At 38.1% G+C, this 19,209-nt stretch overlaps 1 protein-coding gene across 4 annotated transcripts in view; it reads right to left on the bottom strand.

Annotated features, from left to right (window-relative positions):
- The window catches only part of LOC137498893 (UDP-glycosyltransferase UGT5-like), a 361,857-nt gene that overhangs the window by 130,257 nt on the left and 212,391 nt on the right, over window positions 1-19,209 (bottom strand). For all 4 annotated transcript variants that reach the window (XM_068226630.1, XM_068226631.1, XM_068226628.1 and 1 more), the window contains exon 2: window positions 13,945-14,157. In XM_068226630.1, coding sequence (XP_068082731.1) covers window positions 13,945-14,118 — 174 coding nt within the window. In that variant the 5' untranslated portion in view covers window positions 14,119-14,157. The remainder of the gene's footprint in view (window positions 1-13,944; window positions 14,158-19,209) is intronic.

Below are 19,209 nucleotides of genomic sequence, written 5' to 3'. Positions count from 1 at the left end.
GGTACCCCTAGCCTCCCATGTGTAGCGGTGAATAGCCTTATGCTTGAAGAATGTATTATTAAATGCTAAAGCCATACTAGCACAGAAGTCAAGCAAACGCTTCCCATTCCCATTAGCTTCCATATCTTCCCCACATTTACCAATCACCCTTTCGTATCCTTCAGTTCTATTCCCAACCCTCGCATTGAAATCGCCCATTAGCACTATTCTATACTTGCTGCTGTTCCTGACCACGATGTCACTCAATGCTTCATAAAACTTGTCAACTTCATCCTCATCTGCACCCTCACATGGTGAATATACGGACACAATTCTTGTCCTAATTCCTCCCACTGACAAATCTACCCACATCATTCGCTCACTTACGTGCCTAACAGAAACTATGTTGCGTGCAATGGTATTCCTGATAAAGAGCCCTACCCCAGACTCTGCCCTTCCCTTTCTAACACCCGTCAAGTACACTTTATAATCTCCTATCTCTTCCTCCTTATCTCCCCTTACCCGAATATCACTTACTCCTAGCACATCCAGATGCATCCTCTTTCCTGACTCAGCAAGTTCTACCTTCTTTTTTCCATAAGCCCCATTAATATTGATAGCTCCCCATCGAATTCCATTTCGTTCGCCAAGTTGTTTCCAAGGAGTCCCTCGCCTGTCAAATGGGAGTGGGACTCCATTACACCCATAGGTCCGAGGCTTGCTTAAAGTGTTCTGAGCTCGGTAAATTCATGAAGCAGGATGCTGCCCTACTTGCACATAGTCCAAGTGAGGATCTCTCCTCTAACGGGTTATGGACCACCGGTGGATTGTGTAGTCCTAGCCGCCTGAGCACAAGGAGGGCCACGACTCAGAATATGTCCGAGATGCCCACTCCCATTCCATAGCAACTGGTATCCCGACTCTCAGGACCACTTACTAGGCCACTCAGCCGTTGCCCATGGTTCACGAACTAGGACGTGACTACAGTAACCCACAAACATGAACCTGTTAACTGATTCGAGATCTAAATTTAATTTTTTCCGTCGTTTCTAAACTGTCATCCGATATACAATGAATGTACAGTTGCACGTTGTCTGCGCATATGTGATGTGATTTAGATAGATCACTGATATGCAGTGGAAAAACCAGGGGCGCTTGGGTAGGACATTGAGGAACTGCTGTTTCCACGGTCCGCCACGAGGAATATTGGCCACCTCTGTTTGCTGCCGACCATGTAAAAAGGAATCCATCCAGTTCAGGGTGCTATTTGAGAAATCTAATAAGTAAAGTTCTGACAGTAACAAATCATAGTCTACAGAATCGAATGCCTTGCTGAAGACGAGAAGGACCATTAGTGTTGTATGTCTTTCGTGCATCGCTTGTCTTATGTCATCACTCACTGTAAGTAAGGCAGTACATGTGCTGTGATTGCCGAGAAAGCCTGATTGAAATGAGTCTACAGTATTGCTTTCACCCACATAGGTTTTGATTTGATTGTAAACAATGTACTCTAGTCCTTTAGCTACTGTCGAAATTGTGTTAATGGATCCGTAGCCACCGGCGTCTATTGGGGTCTGAGTCTTTGCAAGTGGACGTACCAGGGCCATTTTCCACATCATGGGATACGCGCCATACTGTAAGGAATTACATATTTAATCAGATGTTTCCGTGAGAGTGTTGAGAACGAGGAAACAAATTCTAATGGAAATTTTGCTCAACATCGCGTTACAGTGGCCGATTCACCCAAAGCGAAACTGAGGAAACATACTTAGACCGATAGAACGGATCCAGAAACGCACGAAACGTCAGCTAGGAGGGGGACTGAACGCACCAGAAAATGCAGGGAACACAAGAAAGCTGAACTCTATCGACCCTTCTGCTGCTCGTATGTTCAACAATTACACGCCCAAGTGACATGATGGACAGAAAAGATATCATTGTGAATCCAAAAAAGTTGCTACTCATTAATGCTAATAAGAAAGGGGGTACCGGAATGACAGAAAACAGCGCACGGATAAGCGATCACGGCCGCCATGCAACCGAGTACCTCTGCTACGGTCGATCGATCCGAATCGACTATGGATGTGGACGTTCCGGATGCTGTACTGGTGGGTGTGGCCGTCTCTGTCCAGCATTAGGCTGGGTTTTCTATGTAAATGCATATTTGCTTTTTCATTTGCTACAGTTAAAATTTTGTCATGTTTACGAATTAGGGTATTGGCAATGATTAAAAATATATTTTATTTTCCATTTAGTCCTTATTTGACCTTATTTCTAGGTATTAAACATTTAATTTCAATATTTTATGGGTTCAAAATTATTCTTATTAGAAAATAATTTAACATTTAATTTACTAGCATCAATATTTCAAAGCTAAATTCTGATATTTCTATACATTTGTGAAACAAGTTCTGCTCAATGTATATTTTTCTTTCTTACTGGCTGTTCCTCAATCGACTATGACCCATATCTGAAAGGTTCAATTCTTGTTTTTCGGCTTCAAATTCTTTTTCCCTGAGGATTTCGTGTTTCTGTAGCTTTCATGATTAAGCAACATATCTTTAAATATATTATTTTTCTAAGCATGAAAATTTGATGCAGATATACATTGCATTATTTCGCTCATTTTTAAAACGAGTTCATAATTTATTCCATATTTTGATTTTTTTATCCCATATGTATATACTTATCCAAAATACCCGTTCCGTGCCAGTGACACAGCTTAAAGTTTCGTCTTTGAACTAAACTCAGCTCTTTTATTTCTTTGCTTGTTCTTGTGAAGAAATCACACTTGCAATTAAGTTAGGTTAATTACTTCTAACATTTACGATTTATTCGTAATCGGCTGAATTCTCCCACTAAGGAGAGATTTTCATACTGGTGCTTTTGTAAATATAGGCCTAACAAGGAATCTTATTCTTTAGAAGTCTGTGGAGGAAACGGTCCCACTACTATCAATCTGATATTTTTAGGAGTCTTAAGGACTAGAAATTTTCCATTAGTCCGTCCAAATGGTTGTCAGATTAATATGTATTTTTTCGAATAACATAATACTGTATTTTTAAATATTTCAATAATTCACCTTATCACCGACTAACATTGAAGTGTTGTTCAATTAAAATTAGGAAGATAACTTTAAAGATATTCCTAGTGTTCTAAGCACATGCGATGTAGAATTCTGTATCGAAAATCTCAAGAGAAAAGAATGTTTAATGTCTTATTTTTCAGCAGTGTCAGCTTACGTCACGAAAGTGCCGTAAATGTGAGGCACTGCGAGCCACAACGGCGAAATCAACAATTGCTTGTTGTGAGAAAGACTCGTGCGGTATTTATGAAATGGCAATAGGGTGAAAAACTGCATTAGGTAGTTTTTAAAGGTTTCACCATTTATTTATTTATTTATTTATTTATTTTCATTTGTAACCCTCAACTTTACAAATACAGGAAACACAAGACGGTTTGAAAGTAAATTTCATTTTTAATACGACTGATCGTCATCTTTGTTCGAAATTACTCGGGGCTGCTGCATCAGATGTAGATCGTTGATTATTTAAGATGTTTTTCAGTAATATTCTCCATAGTAACGGGACTTACAGTAGACGAACCTGCACATCTTTCAGTTTTGCCAGTTGGCGAATCGTACAGTGGGCTAAGGCCTCCTTCCCAAAATTGAACTTCCGAGAGTCATAATAACACCCTCTTCCCTCCTCAAGTTTCAAGTTTCCTTCCTCAAGTTTCAATTTAACTTTTGCACCACCTTTATAGTAAAGCTTATGGATATAAAATAACTTTTTAATATTTATTATGTTCACCTTTTCCTCTCTCTAATTTTACATCCTTTCAGTGGTGCTTCTGTGACACATTTTTGTAAAGCAAAGTAATTTTTCTGAATTGCTTTAAACGGGTGTTCCTTGAGACATTTCTCAATGAATGATGAATATTGTTGTTTAGAATACACATTAGCTTGTATTGCTTTCTCAGTGTGGCCACAATAACTTTCAGATTTGGGTATACTGAAGTAATGCTGAATTTCTTCACTCTGTATATGAATGAAAACATCACAACCGTTTTATACTTATCATCTACATTTGACAAGTAATGAGTTAAACAACTTATAATCTCACACGAACCGCGTTCTTCAACTCTTTCGTCCCATAAATTCATGGTTGCTTCCCCAACCTTAATGTTGTGAATGCTGAAATTGTAGGTCCAAAGCTCCCGTTTTTAAAATTGGATTCCAGGTTTTAGTTTTCGTGTTGGAAAGGCCTGCTGAAGGTCAAATCAAGGCGAACACTAATTCCACTAGATGGTTGTTGGAAACAGATTTAATAAGACCCTGTAAGGCTTTTGCGCGAGTCAAGTGTAACTGCTTGTCTGTTTCTAATTTGTTCAATTTCTTCAGAATTCTGTTGACCACTATCATTTATATTTTGAACAGAAGTATCGATTTCATCGTACAAGTTGCAAGCTAATTTTTTCATAATTCAGTTGACTCCTGTTCTTTAGGTTTTTAATATAAATATCTATTCCATCGCTTCTGGAAGGTGTAAACCCAATGTTAAAATTAGTATTGAATCTGTCACCATAAAAATGTTTGAAAACGTTAAGGTCCTGTGTAACTTTCGTTCACCCATTGCACATAGAGTTCATAGGGAGTGTTCAGACTGAGCACGACAGGAGAGTGTTTTCTGAACGGACTATTTGCCCGCCTGTACTGGCTTGAGAGAACAAGCAAAGGCTTAATGTGAAGATCTACCTTCGTCCCCAGTTCATCGTCAGTTTTACTTACAGGCTCGTGTTTTGCCCTGAAGTCTTTTGTCTATTGTGCCTGTTGGTTGCACTTTACCCAGCATAGGACGAACGCGGTTTTTTTACTGATACCGTGAGTGTTATAGAACGTGATGCGGCACATGTCAACACTTTCTGTATTAATTTGTAACTTGCAGTGAATGCGGCGTAACGTTTCGTTTGGCCTTCCTGTAACGTAAGTTCGTTTCACGTCGGTACTTCCCACACATTTAGATAAGTACCGTATGTGTGTTGGCGATTATAATCTCCTGAAGACCAGAAGTTGTTGAAAATGCATTCAGTATTGTAACGTACGACCATGTCAAAGCAGCCACAGGTGCAAGGTTAGCCAATACAACGGGCAGATCGACTTCGTTTCGTGTTTCGAGAGATGTGTTCCTTGCCTTCATTTATATTCTTCTTCGAACCTGTTCTAATATACTGGATGGATTTTGAAGGCCTCTTCTTGGTAACCCTCCTAAACTTCACTGTCCATAAATAAACACAAACATGAACAATTTCTCGTTACAGACACGGGAACGCGCACAAAATGTGGTACTTAAATACGAACCATCGGGAACACGTACTGGGTTGTGGAGTTCGCTCTAACGGCAAGTATTGTCTCGCTACAGAAATACAGTATTGGTGGAAGTTGTGCCGTTCGCCCTCCTGGTCCGCTCTCCTGTCGCTCAAATCGCAGCTCCTCATTGTTGCAAGGTTCGTTTTCTGTAGGAAGGAAGGACGAACTATAAAAAGTAAACATATGGGACTATGGAATGACTTTCCTGAAATTCCTGGTGGAAAAAGAAAAGAAGCAACCCATGTTGAGTTCGCCCTTATGGGTCGTAGCGCCTCATATCTAAATATCTGCAATAACAAATTCAGCCATGAATTAATGTTAAGTAGCCATATTGGTGGACGTATAGCATATCAGACGCTAAACCTAATAAAACCACAAAACAATATTTAAATCCATTTTCCTTTAAAGTAATTAAATATAAGGTAATTCCGGTACAGTTGCCGGACTTTTTGTATTTTTTGTTATATATCCGTAGATTTAAAAATAGTTGAAAATTGATAGAGCGTAATTTGAAAATATTTACATTAGATCATAAATGAGTAATAACATTGGTAATTGAAAATAAATGGGAGAAAGGAAGGAACGAAGAAATTGTTGCATCAGCGGTGTCTCCCCCTGAAACCCGGTATAAATGCCGACTTTGGTCGGGAGAGATGCTGCGAGTAAAATAATCAAGACCAAAATCAAATTTAAGCTAATTCCTTCAACTTTAATATAACTGAACATTAGAACATACTATAAGACAATTATATCTATATCAATTCATCTTTCAGTGATAAAATAATCTAACTCATAATTCACAACATTAGATTAATCATGTTTTAAATTACATTTCTATGAATGTGCATGTGCAATGGTTTCTTCTGTTATTTCTAAAGAAAACATGAAGATAATCACAAATTTATTTCTGTCCTGCCACAGTCATTTAGTCCCTTTCAAAAATATGCTTCAGAAAGGTGTTGGAAACAATTTGACAATTATCTTGTAAAATCTAATTTAGCTCTGGATGATTCTTGAATCAAAGTTTTATATTTATCCTCTTACAATGCACCAATTTATACAGATTGTTTCTTAGCACTTTGTTCCCCAGCAGTTTTCCTACCACCATCTGCATACCTGTTGTTTAATGTAGAGCAAGATTCCTGGATCAAGTAATCTTTTTTTGTAGTTAGAAAAGAAACTTATTTTTCCAACATTCACAGCAGCGGTTCCTTTCTGAATTTATTGGGCTCTTTCCATTTGCTCAGATGGTCCTTTTCACTGATCCTGTCTCGTGCAACGACAGAGGAGGTTGATTTCGCCTTTTTTGGCTTTCTTTCCTTAAATTCCTTTTCATTTCGTTTCTGACACTTCTTGTCAATATTTGCAGCATCTGTCAGTAAGGATTTAGTTGAGTTTGTGTCTCATGACGTTGATTTGGGCAGTTTTGATATCGGGATTATCTTCTGGAGTATGTTTGGTGGTGTCATTTTATCAGGCGATTCACATTTTTATTTCTGAAAATAATATAATTGTATATACAATAAAATTAAACTACGTATTTTAAGAATCGTGAGGCAATAAAATATTCTAATAAAATACCGGTACCCTCCGAATAGAATTGAATGTCTCCAGATCGCTTTTAGAATCTAATAATGAGGCATCTCTACTGCATTGCTATGCGGCAATTCTCCCAACTATCAGGTAGAGAGGCCGCACTCTCCCGTTGTCGTACCTCAAGACCAATAAGGCCGAATATATATATATTTGCTAGTTGCATTACGTCGCACCGACACAGATAGGTCTTATGGCGACGATGGGACAGGGGAGGGCTAGTAGTGGGAAGGAAGCGGCCGTGGCCTTAATTAAGGTACAGCCCCAGCATTTGCCTGGTGTGAAAATGGGAAACCACGGAAAACCATTTTCAGGGCTGCCGACAGTGCGATTCGAACCTACTATCTCCCGAATACTGGATACTGGCCGCACTTAAGCGACTACAGCTATCGAGCTCGGTGGCCGAAAATAAGCTTACTATCAATTAGAGTTATGCTTCTGACTTCTGCTGTACTAAAAAACCGGCTGATTTAAGCATTTGAAGCCAATTTAATATACAATAAATGAACACAAGGAAAAAGTTTGTCAGGAGGAAACATGTATCCTCCGCAAGATATTGGCTATAATTGGCATAATATACGAGCAACTTTCATCACACCCACGGACAGTAGTTCTTCCTTAGAACTGTAAAACCATACACACTACCATCTAGCTCTAACGATGGGAACTTCTGCCTACAGTGTGTGCGTCATCTGTACTGGAGCGGCATCTATCCCGGATTTACCTTATGTTGTACGATATGCATAGGCCTACGTAACATCATATTACAATACTCGATGGGTTATGAAACTTGACCTACGGTCTCGTTTCACGACTTATCTGCCTCGTATTCTAATATGACAACTATTTAGGATATGAATGAATCTTAAATAACTATTACAGTAGGCCTACTATAAGCTTCAAAATTACTTAGGGATGCGCTTGAGAACGGTTGGCTGTTGAGAGAGCTCTTGCATTATTGTAGTGATAAAATAGTGAAAACCTATTGAAATAGCTTAATTTTGTGTATATCTGATTCATTTAGTGCTGTTTATATAGTGGTGTTTAGTGCTTGTTGGTAGAAATTGGGAGTAGTAATAATTATTTAAATTTTGTAACAAGTAATTCAGTTGGTCTTCAGTAAATTACGTTTTCTAGGTTAAGTAGGCTAGCTAGGTGCACCTTGTTTCGAATTTAGGTTTAGGTAATACTTTAGGTAACAATATTAACTTTAAAAATATTTGTAAATACCGGTATCTGTAGGTTCGTTGGTTGTACTTACAAGGGCGGATTATCATAGGGAATGGTATCGTAACTTCTGCAGCAACTTCTCCGGTATTTCGTATAGATATACGTTCAAACTATCGCGAAGGTAATAATTTACTACATTAAAAAACACGATACGCCTGTAAACTTCCATTTAAAAAGAAGTTAAAGAGATTACACGGTAATAGTTAACAGTCGCATTGTTATTGATTATTGTCGCTCCTCATATTCAAATATTGCATTGTTGGCTACAGTCGTGAACAAAGGGTGTAGTGTAGTCAAGTAAATATAAATAAAAATCAGCTGACCTTGTATTCCATTCATTTGTACTTCTGAGTAGGTAGTTAGTATCCGTAATTTATATTTCGCTCCCTCGATCTTTCAGTATTTATGAGCGGTTAGCTAATAATAATGAAGTTCATATATCCCAGTAATTGCAGTTCAAGTCTCTGGAGTAATAGTAGTAGTAGTTTTGACAGAAATATTTGAGAAATTATTGTAGACAACCTCGTATTTTTCAGTAGGCGTAATTAAGGACACTTTTTTTTTCTCCGTCCCGTGGAGTAGGGAAAATAATAGTAATCCACCAGCTGTAATAATCACATAACCACATTTCAGTAGAATTGTAGTGAAGATAAGGTATAATATATTAGATAGTATCTTGCCAGTTATATTCGTGTTTTTCTTCGTGTACGGCAATCCTTTTGATAATTAAGCATTTAACCAAACGCAGTATAGTGTAGTATAGATATATTGTAGTATAGATACAGTACGGTACATTTAGATAGTGCCGTATCTTGCCTGCTATATTCGTGTGTTATCTTTCGTGTGTATCTATTAGACCCTAATACTAATAATAATTTGTCTAAGCATTTAGCTTCGTTGGTAATCTTTGAGTACAGTAGTTCTTGCAAATTTCATTTCTGTTGTGCTTAGTAGTGACATACGGTACGGTACCGGTATCGTAATTAGGATACGTCTGAAGTAGTTTAAAAATTACTGTAGTGTACTGTACAGTAGTATACGAGTAATATCCTATTAGAATTTAGTGTGCTTATTTTATTATTGTAAAATATTTGTGTAGTACTGGTGTAGTAGAGGTATCCGTAGAAACTCTTACTAAAATATCGTTGAAATTAGGATAGGCTTAATTGCAGTTTGGAATTGTGTAGTTCTTGTGTATTACTTTCGATATTCAGTAATTAACAGCAGTTTTTATCCTGTTAGGGGTTGTAGGATTTAAAAAAATAGAGCACGACTAAGTAGTATTGTAGTGTAGTCGTATAGTAATTACCTTATTGTTGTGTACTATCCCAGACAATATATCCCTCCGTTCATTTATTTTTTTGCAAATAAGTTACTTCATTTTTTTAATTTATAATTTTTCCCCCGTAAAGAATGGCTAAGGAGCGCGAGTGTGCTTATTGTTGTTGTGGTGAGGCATTGAGGGGTATGAGGGAAGAGTTGGAAAGTTTGAGGGAGATAATTAGGATTCTCACAGAAGACAGGAAGGAAGATAGGACTCCCTCAAACAATGTACAGGTTACAGTAGGTGTACAAGAGGGAGGGGAAGGAAAGGGAGGAGTTGTAGAAGACAGGTGGTCTAATGTTCTAAGGGGAAGGAGATTGCAGGCCAAGGGCTCTATTCAGGATCAGAATTCAGGACAGGTGTCTGTGCGAAATCGGTACGAGTCACTTCAGGTAGAACAACAGAGGGAAGATGAGGGACAGGGAACTGTTGCTGAGATGCATGGAAGTAGGAGGAAGGGAAAAGGTAGGACAGGGAAATGTAGAGTAGAGGATAGGAAAAGACAGGTGGAACAGGGTCATGGGAAGGAGAAAAGGGAGGAGGAACTAGCTTCTGCAGCTATCAGGAAAGATAGGGCTGACCAGGAGGGGAGGGGATCAAATGAGGTGGGTAGGGTTGAGGCTCTGGTCATGGGGGATTCCATCGTTAGACACGTGGGGAAAGTGTGTGGAGGAAAGGGAACCAGGGTAGAATGTTATCCAGGAATTAGGTTGAGGCAGATGTTGAGGAAAGTAGAAGAGAGGGAGGAGGGGAAGGAGAAGGTGGTAGTGTTTCACGTTGGTACCAACAACGTAAGGCAAGCCGATATAAGTACCAACATAGTTGGAGATGTGTGGGATCTGGTAAATGCAGCACGGGTGAAGTATAAGAAAGCGGAGATTGTTATTAGTGGAATACTGTGTAGGAGGGATACTGACTGGAGGGTGATTGGGGATTTAAATCAGACTATGGAGTGGGTATGTGGGAAACTGGGAGTTAACCGCAGTGGTACGTATAAGTTAGGAAATTTGTTTGGAAGGGTAATAGGGAGGTACATTCAGGGAAACGGGATGGCCTAGGGAGCGGTGATAAGGGAACAGGGAACTGGAAATCAAGCAGGGATGACATAAAATTGTTAGTGCTGAACTGTAGAAGTATTGTAAAGAAAGGAATAGAATTAAGTAATTTAATAGATATATATTTACCAGATATTGTAATAGGAGTTGAATCATGGCTGAGAAATGATATAATGGATGCAGAAATATTCTCACGGCACTGGAGTGTGTATCGTAGAGATAGGATAGGAAAGGTGGGAGGGGGAGTTTTCATTCTGGTGAAAGAAGAATTTGTAAGCTACGAAAAAGTTAAAGATGAGACACATGAAATTCTAGGTGTAAGACTCATTTCTAAAGATAATAGGCAACTTGATATATTTGGAGTGTACAGATCGGGAAAGGGTAGCACTGATGCGGATTCGGAATTATTTGATAGGATAGTCAGCTATGTGGGAAACGACATGGAAAGAAATGTGATTGTAGCGGGAGATCTGAATTTGCCAGATGTAAATTGGGAAGGAAATGCGAACGACAGGAAGCATGACCAACAAATGGCAAATAAGTTAATATGGGAAGGACAGCTAATTCAGAAAGTGATGGAACCAACCAGAGGGAAAAATATCCTGGATGTGGTGCTGATAAAACCAGATGAGCTCTATAGGGAAACTGAAGTAATAGATGGTATTAGTGATCACGAAGCTGTTTTTGTGGTAGTTAAAAATAAATGCGATAGAAAGGAAGGTCTTAAAAGTAGGACTGTTAGGCAGTACCATATGGCTGATAAAGCAGGTATGAGGCAGTTTCTAAAAAGTAACTATGATCGGTGGAAAACGGTAAATAAAAATGTAAACAGACTCTGGGATGGGTTTAAAGAAATTGTTGAGGAATGCGAAAACAGGTTTGTACCTTTAAGGGTGATAAGGAATGGTAAAGACCCACCTTATTATAATAGAGAAATAAAGAGACTAAGAAGGAGGTGCAGACTGGAAAGAAATAGAGTTAGAAATGGCTGTGGAAGTAAGGAGAAATTGAAGGAACTTACTAGAAAATTGAATCTAGCAAAGAAGACAGCTAAGGATAACATGATGGCAAGCATAATTGGCAGTCATACAAATTTTAGTGAAAAATGGAAGGGTATGTATAGGTATTTTAAGGCAGAAACAGGTTCCAAGAAGGACATTCCAGGAATAATTAATGAACAAGGGGAGTGTGTATGTGAGGATCTTCAAAAGGCAGAAGTATTCAGTCAGCAGTATGTAAAGATTGTTGGTTAAAAGGATAATGTCGAGATAGAGGAAGAGACTAAGGCCAAAGAAGTAATAAAATTTACATATGAATACAATGACATTCACAATAAGATACAAAAGTTGAAAACTAGAAAAGCGGCTGGAATTGATCAGATTTCTGGGGATATACTAAAGACAATGGGTTGGAATTTAGTACCGTATCTGAAGTACTTATTTGATTATTGTTTGGTCGAAGGAGCTATACCAGATGAATGGAGAGTTGCTATAGTAGCCCCTGTGTATAAAGGAAAGGGTGATAGACATAAAGCTGAAAATTACAGGCCAGTAAGTTTGACATGCATTGTATGTAAGCTTTGGGAATGCATTCTTTCTGATTATATTAGACATGTTTGTGAAATTAATAACTGGTTCGATAGAAGGCAATTCGGTTTTAGGAAAGGTTATTCCACTGAAGCTCAACTTGTAGGATTCCAGCAAGATATAGCAGATATCTTGGATTCTGGAGGTCAAATGGACTGTATCGCGATTGACATGTCTAAAGCATTTGATAGGGTGGATCATGGGAGACTACTGGCAAAAATGAGTGCAATTGGACTAGACAAAAGAGTGACTGAATGGGTTGCTATATTTCTAGAAAATAGATCTCAGAGAGTTAGAGTAGGTGAAGCTTTGTCTGACCCTGTAATAGTTGAGAGGGGAGTTCCTCAGGGCAGTGTTATCGGACCTTTATGTTTTCTTATATATATATAAATGATATGAGTAAAGGAGTGGAATCGGAGGTAAGGCTTTTTGCGGATGATGTTATTCTCTATAGAGTGATAAATAAGTTACAAGATTGTGAGCAACTGCAACGTGACCTCGAAAATGTTGTGAGATGGACAGCAGGCAATGGTATGTTGATAAACGGGGCTAAAAGTCAGGTTGTGAGTTTCACAAATAGGAAAAGTCCTCTCAGTTTTAATTACTGCGTTGATGGGGTGAAAGTTCCTTTTGGGGATCATTGTAAGTATCTAGGTGTTAATATAAGGAAAGATCTTCACTGGGGTAATCACATAAATGGGATTGTAAATAAAGGGTACCGATCTCTACACATGGTTATGAGGGTGTTTAGGGGTTGTAGTAAGGATGTAAAGGAGAGTGCATATAAGTCTCTGGTAAGACCCCAACTAGAGTATGGTTCCAGTGTATGGGACCCTCACCAGGATTACCTGATTCAAGAACTGGAAAAAATCCAAAGAAAAGCAGTTCGATTTGTTCTGGGTGATTTCCGACAAAAGAGTAGCATTACAAAAATGTTGCAATGTTTGGGTTGGGAAGAATTGAGAGAAAGAAGAAGAGCTGCTCGACTAAGTGGTATGTTCCGAGCTGTCAGCGGAGAGATGGCGTGGAATGACATTAGTAGACGAATAGGTTTGAATGGCGTTTATAAAAGTAGGAAAGATCACGATATGAAGATAAAGTTGGAATTCAAGAGGACAAACTGGGGCAAATATTCATTTATAGGAAGGGGAGTTAGGGATTGGAATAACTTACCAAGGGAGACGTTCAATAAATTTCCAATTTCTTTGAAATCATTTCGGAAAAGGCTAGGAAAGCAACAGATAGGGAATCTGCCACCTGGGCGACTGCCCTAAATGCAGATCAGTATTGATTGATTGATTGTACTAACAAACGAGGAAACGAGTAGGCCTATACAAAGATACATGAATGGACAGTACGATGTATGAGTGTCACAGGTCTCTTTATGTATATAAAGGGGCTTCATAATCACGTGATACGGTATTTAAGGATATGCGTAGGGTGTTTTTTAAAATTTTTTCAGCTGGTGGTTTAACGTTCCACTAACACATTATCTAATGTTTTCTGCGACACATGGACAGAAAAGTGTCAGGACGATAAGGTAATTAAGTGTGTGAAAATGAGAAACTAGGGCTGCCGACGATGGTGTTCAAACTCCACCATCTCCCAAAAGAGAGTTAAAAAGTGGATGGATTCATTTGATCCAAAGCCACAACGAGGTGTACTGTTTCGAAAATAATACCTGAGAATTTTCTGTTAATTTGAAGATACTTAGCATTCAAAAGGGTAAAAGCTTAAGGTATTTGTCAAGGACAAGAGGTACAGTAACATTCAGGCAGATAGTCTGCAAACATTACATATGGAGCTTACCGGAAGTGGATTGGGGCTAATGACAGTGACCTGATGTCCTCTTGCAGCAAGTGCCTTCATAATGGCCTGCATGGGCAGCTGGTGGCTTATAGATGGTGTGGGGAAGATGCCGAGAATGCGAGCACCATCAGCATGCCAGCAGAGGAGGATGATCAGCAAGTGAAGAAGGAGCATGTTGGATTCTTCACTATTCCTGATGTGGTGGGAGCACCTCTGAAAAGAGAATAATTGTTTTCATGGGAATCCTTGAGCAGTTACGGAATCAATATGTAATGATGAAAATCGTTTTTTATGCAACAGCCACGGCAAGTGATCTCTTACGTCACGAGTGAGATGATTATGACAGAGCCGAAGCGAGGACGAATTTCGAAACAAGTAACGTAAAATTATCACTTTAGTGGCTGTTGTGTATATTTTAAAATTTTATACTATGGCGAATTCACTTATTTTAAATTTAAATTTAATTCATTTAATTATCAATAATTACAAATCAATGCGGAAAGTAATTACAATACGCTAAAGTGTCATTTTCCTCATTTTGGTACGGGAATAAGCCAATTAAGTCACAGTAAGAAATAAAATACTTTAAGCATGTAATCATATAAAACAAAAACACCTGAACAACAGTATCTATCATATATGATCTCAACAGTCCAGTCCAGTAGAAACTAGATCTCTCAGTTGAGGCTGGCAATTCCTCTGTTTACTTGTGCCGGTTCATAATTACATTAATTACTATTTGATCTCCATCGTTAGACCATTGCTCTTTTTATTTTAACACTTTTCTTTGCGTCACCCCGACTATGGCATGAGAAAGGGCTAGTATTTGGTAGGAAGTGAGTGTGGCCTTAATTAAGGAGTAGTTCCAGCATCGGAATCGATGGAAAACTATCTTCAGGGCTGCCGTCAGAGGGGTTCTAACCCAGCATCTCCCTAATGTAAGCTGAAAGCTGCGTGACGCAAACCGCGCAGTGACTTGCTCGGTCCGTTGCTCTTTTCCAGTCTCGAGAGATTTATGTGCGATTCCTGAGTGTGTTTCATATTCTATCTTCTGATGATAATTTTGTTGCATTACTTGGCGCCCTAATTGATGGAGGGGTAGGAAATATTCATCGTTTTTTCTCGCGTTAATTCGATTTTAATGCCCTTGAGATAATTCATCGTTACTATTGTTCTTATCGCACACTACGCATGTAGACACATGGTACCTCCCATGACCCCCACCGGGCCGGGGGATTCAGAATGTGAAGCGGGCCCCTTCATTCCGTATTTTTTGCGAGAGAAAGATGGTTCCTTCCCATTTTATTTATTGAATCCGTCTCCAATGGCCTTTGCAGAATGTGATTTCACTATAAAACATACTACACATAGTAACACCATAATAAACCAAAACTTCATTATAATTGCGTAAATGTTTACTTTAAAATAGGCAATGGTAAGTCCATAAATGAGAAAAGTGTTTTTTATTAAATGTTATTATCACAAAAATTGAATTTAACCCTCTACTGCATACTGTTGCCATTAGGCAACAAATAACTTTTCACCTGTATACATGGATAAATATTGTAGGCAGAGGTAGTTTTACGTCACACCTTCAACTGTACAATCAATTAAACATATATTCCAGTGATGCCTTGGTTTTTTTTATATAACTTAAGACAAAACAGCCCTACAACCAAAGGTACTCCTTCCACCCCGTTAACATCCACGCGTACCAACCACCGTTTATTTTACGTGGGCCCTCCCCATCATATTACCACAGGCTTCAGGAGTACCTCTGGCTCAAATGTTTACTTTAAAATAGGCAATGGTAAGTCCATAAATGAGAAAAGTGTTTTTTATTAAATGTTATTATCACAAAAATTAAATTTAACACTGATTACAACTTTTTTCAGAAATGTATTTATTTATCTTTTTGAAAGTACACAGGCAGTAGGCCCAATACAGTACCTTCTTAACCCAACAGTACTTATAATCCATACATGTAAGTAAAGATAATACATAATAATAATAATGCTGAATATAATAAAGGCGAGGAAGAAGAATGAATTGAAAACACATATAGGCCTACAGAGAAAATGACAACCCAGAGTACATCAAAGATTATTTCTACAGTATGAAAAATACCGGAATTGAAACAAGGATATAACTAGAGTAGTAAGTGACTATAATAATAAATACGTTATAGAGCAAATATTATATAGAAAAAGGAATCTGAATTAATAAATTAGAAATCAGAAACACAGTCCTTTAAATGTGTATTCATGACAGTGTGTGATTCTGAAAATAAGTCTATTCCTGCAGAAAATGTGTTGTAAAATCGTAGCATTTTAATAAATGGCGAGTTCAAGTGATGAGATGTTCTAGATCTTGGAACTTGAAATACTGTGTTCATGCGAGCTCCAGCTCATGGAACATGAAAGGAGATAAAATTGAGCAGTTCTATGGAATTAAATTTATTTCTTAGGATTTTATTTATCGTTTTTAGAGAAATAATGATTCTTCTGTTGCGCAACGACGTGAGGTTAAAGTTACTTCTTAAATACCATGTTGATGTATCAAAAGGGCAAAATGTCTTACTTGTTTTATAATACAGATACCGCAAAATCTTCTTTTGAACAACTTCAATAGCATGCATTTGTTCTTTAGAACACGGGTCCCAAATTACAGAAGCATATTCTAATTTACTCCTAACAAGGCTAGTAAATAACTGAATAACAACCGATGATTGAGTAAATAATTTAGAACTCCTTATTATAAACCGAAGCATACGGCAGGCATCGTTCGTTATTTTTGTAATATGGGCGTTGAATGTTAATTTTTCATCAAATATTAATCCTATCTTTTATATAGTACGCCGCAATCGTACCTTTCTTTTTTTCTGGTAAAAGTTACCGATTTACATTTCTTCACATTAAGAGACATACGATTCATATCCCACCATTGTACAACACGATCAATGTCCTGCTGTAGGTCAACCTCATCCTTCTTGTTGTGTATAACTTTAAATAGTTTTACATCGTCAGCAAACAGCAAACAACTAGCATGATGAAGATTATTCGGCAAGTCGTTAATCAAAATTAAAAATAGAAGGGGACCCAAATTAGATCCTTGAGGAACACCGGAGTAACTAATGAAGTTGTCTGAGATGTCGCTTATAAAAGACACAAACTGACGTCGATCTTTCAAGTAAGTACATAACATTCGAAGTAGTGGTTTCGAGAACCCAAACTGGTGCGTTTTTTGGACAAGAATTTTATGATGTACCTTGTCGAATGCTTTTTCGAAATCTGTATAGACAACATCCGTTCTTCCGTTGTTATCCAATACATCATACAGTGTCTGAGTGAATACTACAAGATTTGTAATAACAGATCTATTAGGTAAAAATCCATGCTGAAATTCTGAAATACCTGCCTTAATATGATTATAGATCTTAAAATATAGTATATGTTCATATACTTTTGCAAAGGCGTCAATAATGTAAACAGGGCGGTAGTTAGATACATTTTCGTGAATGCCTGCCTTTGGAACTGGTGTAATTTTTGATATCTTCCACCTTTCAGGGGAGCAAGTCTTTTTTAATGAAAGGTTGAAAATGAAGGTTAGCTGCGGAACCAGTATTTCTGCACATCTTTTAATTATATAAGGTGGGATGTTATCTGGACCGCTAGCCTGTTTGGGTTTTAGTTTTCCATTAATGACTATTTTTACCTCCTCCCCTGATATAGAAGTAGTATTGAGCACATCCATAGTTGGTAATACAGGAATCTCATCCAAGTCCATGTTATCGATATTATAATTAAAGTCCGAGATGGTAAACACCGATGAGAAGTATTGGAGGGGAGGAATTGGAAGGGATAGACAAGGAAGAAGGAAGGAAGCGGCCATGGCCTTGAATTAAGTACTATCTCGGCATTTGCCTGGAGGAGAAGTGGAAACCACGGAAAACCTCTTCGAGGAGGGCTGAGTTGGGAATCGAACGTTCCTCTGCTCAGTTGACCTCCATAGGCTGAGTGGACTCCGTTCCAGCCCTCGTACCACTTTTCAAATTTCGTGGCAGAGCCGGTAATCGAACCCGGGCCTCCCGGGGTGACAGCTAATCACACTAACCACTACAACACAGAGGAGGAGTTTAATAAACGTTTCTACCCTTTATCCGTATATTTTCAAAACTGTGGTGTAGGTTTGTCTAAAAAATAACAATTTTTATATCTATTCTTAATTTATGTTATTTTATGCAAAATTTGATAGGTAGTAAAACTATCTCCACACTTTAAAATTTTACATATCAGCCAAAAATTAGTTACCTATAGCTTATTATTAATCGCATGGCCTATCCTAAACTGTTATCTACCATTTTCTCCTCAGTCTACCTATTTTATTTTATTTTTTTAGAAATTATGTTCGATTATGCTCCTATAATTAGAGCATCATGTTATTATCGCACGTAGTTTATTACTATTAGTAAACACTTCTGCTGTAATATATTCAGTAATGTACTACATTGATGTTTTTACATAGAACTTTTTCTTTCAACAGGTAACCCCTGTAATCGATACAACCCGGCATTTGCCTGGTATAAACATATCTTCAGAGCTGTTGACGATAAGGGAGAGGTTCGAACCCATGCGTTTCCCGAATGCAGAGCTTGGTTCTATAGGCATGTAAAACACATTGCCATGAATCAGCTGAAAGAACTGTAGTAACCGACTTAAGCCTTCCAAATTAAGAGCATTTGAGGTCCTCTTTTAGTCACTTCGTATGATAGACAAGGGTTATCGTAGATTATATCTTCTACCGCTCCCACACTAGCGCGTTCCGTAACCTTGCATTGTGGGTTTCATTTTCTCACCACTCGCATTCTCACCACTCACTACTTTAGCAGGGAGTGGCAGCATTCTCTTATTCGCTGATCTGCATATGTAAGTGTATACGATGTGCAAAATATAAAACCTCCGTTCTGCATGTAACCGGTACATTTGCATAGCTGACCCTACATGTTTATCTACATTTTAGACCTTCATATATGTAGATTTTTAGAAATTAAGATTCGATTGTGCTTCGATGAGTCGGGTATAATATTATCACCACACATGGTAACGCATGCTCTTCCAAACTTAACTATATTGCGTGGCGCTCTTTACGAAGGGAGAGTAGACCTCAGAGGCATACTCGTAATCCGAATTTGAAAAAGTAGTTAGTATGTCAATGATGAGATTTTACGTACAGTATTGTAGTTTAGTTGAGCTTGTCCACATTTTG

Source organism: Anabrus simplex, chromosome 3, assembly GCF_040414725.1.
Source record: "Anabrus simplex isolate iqAnaSimp1 chromosome 3, ASM4041472v1, whole genome shotgun sequence".
In the NCBI taxonomy this organism is placed as follows: domain Eukaryota; kingdom Metazoa; phylum Arthropoda; class Insecta; order Orthoptera; family Tettigoniidae; genus Anabrus; species Anabrus simplex.
The sequence above is the reverse complement of the archived record's forward strand: the minus strand, read 5'-3'. Positions and strand labels throughout refer to the sequence as shown.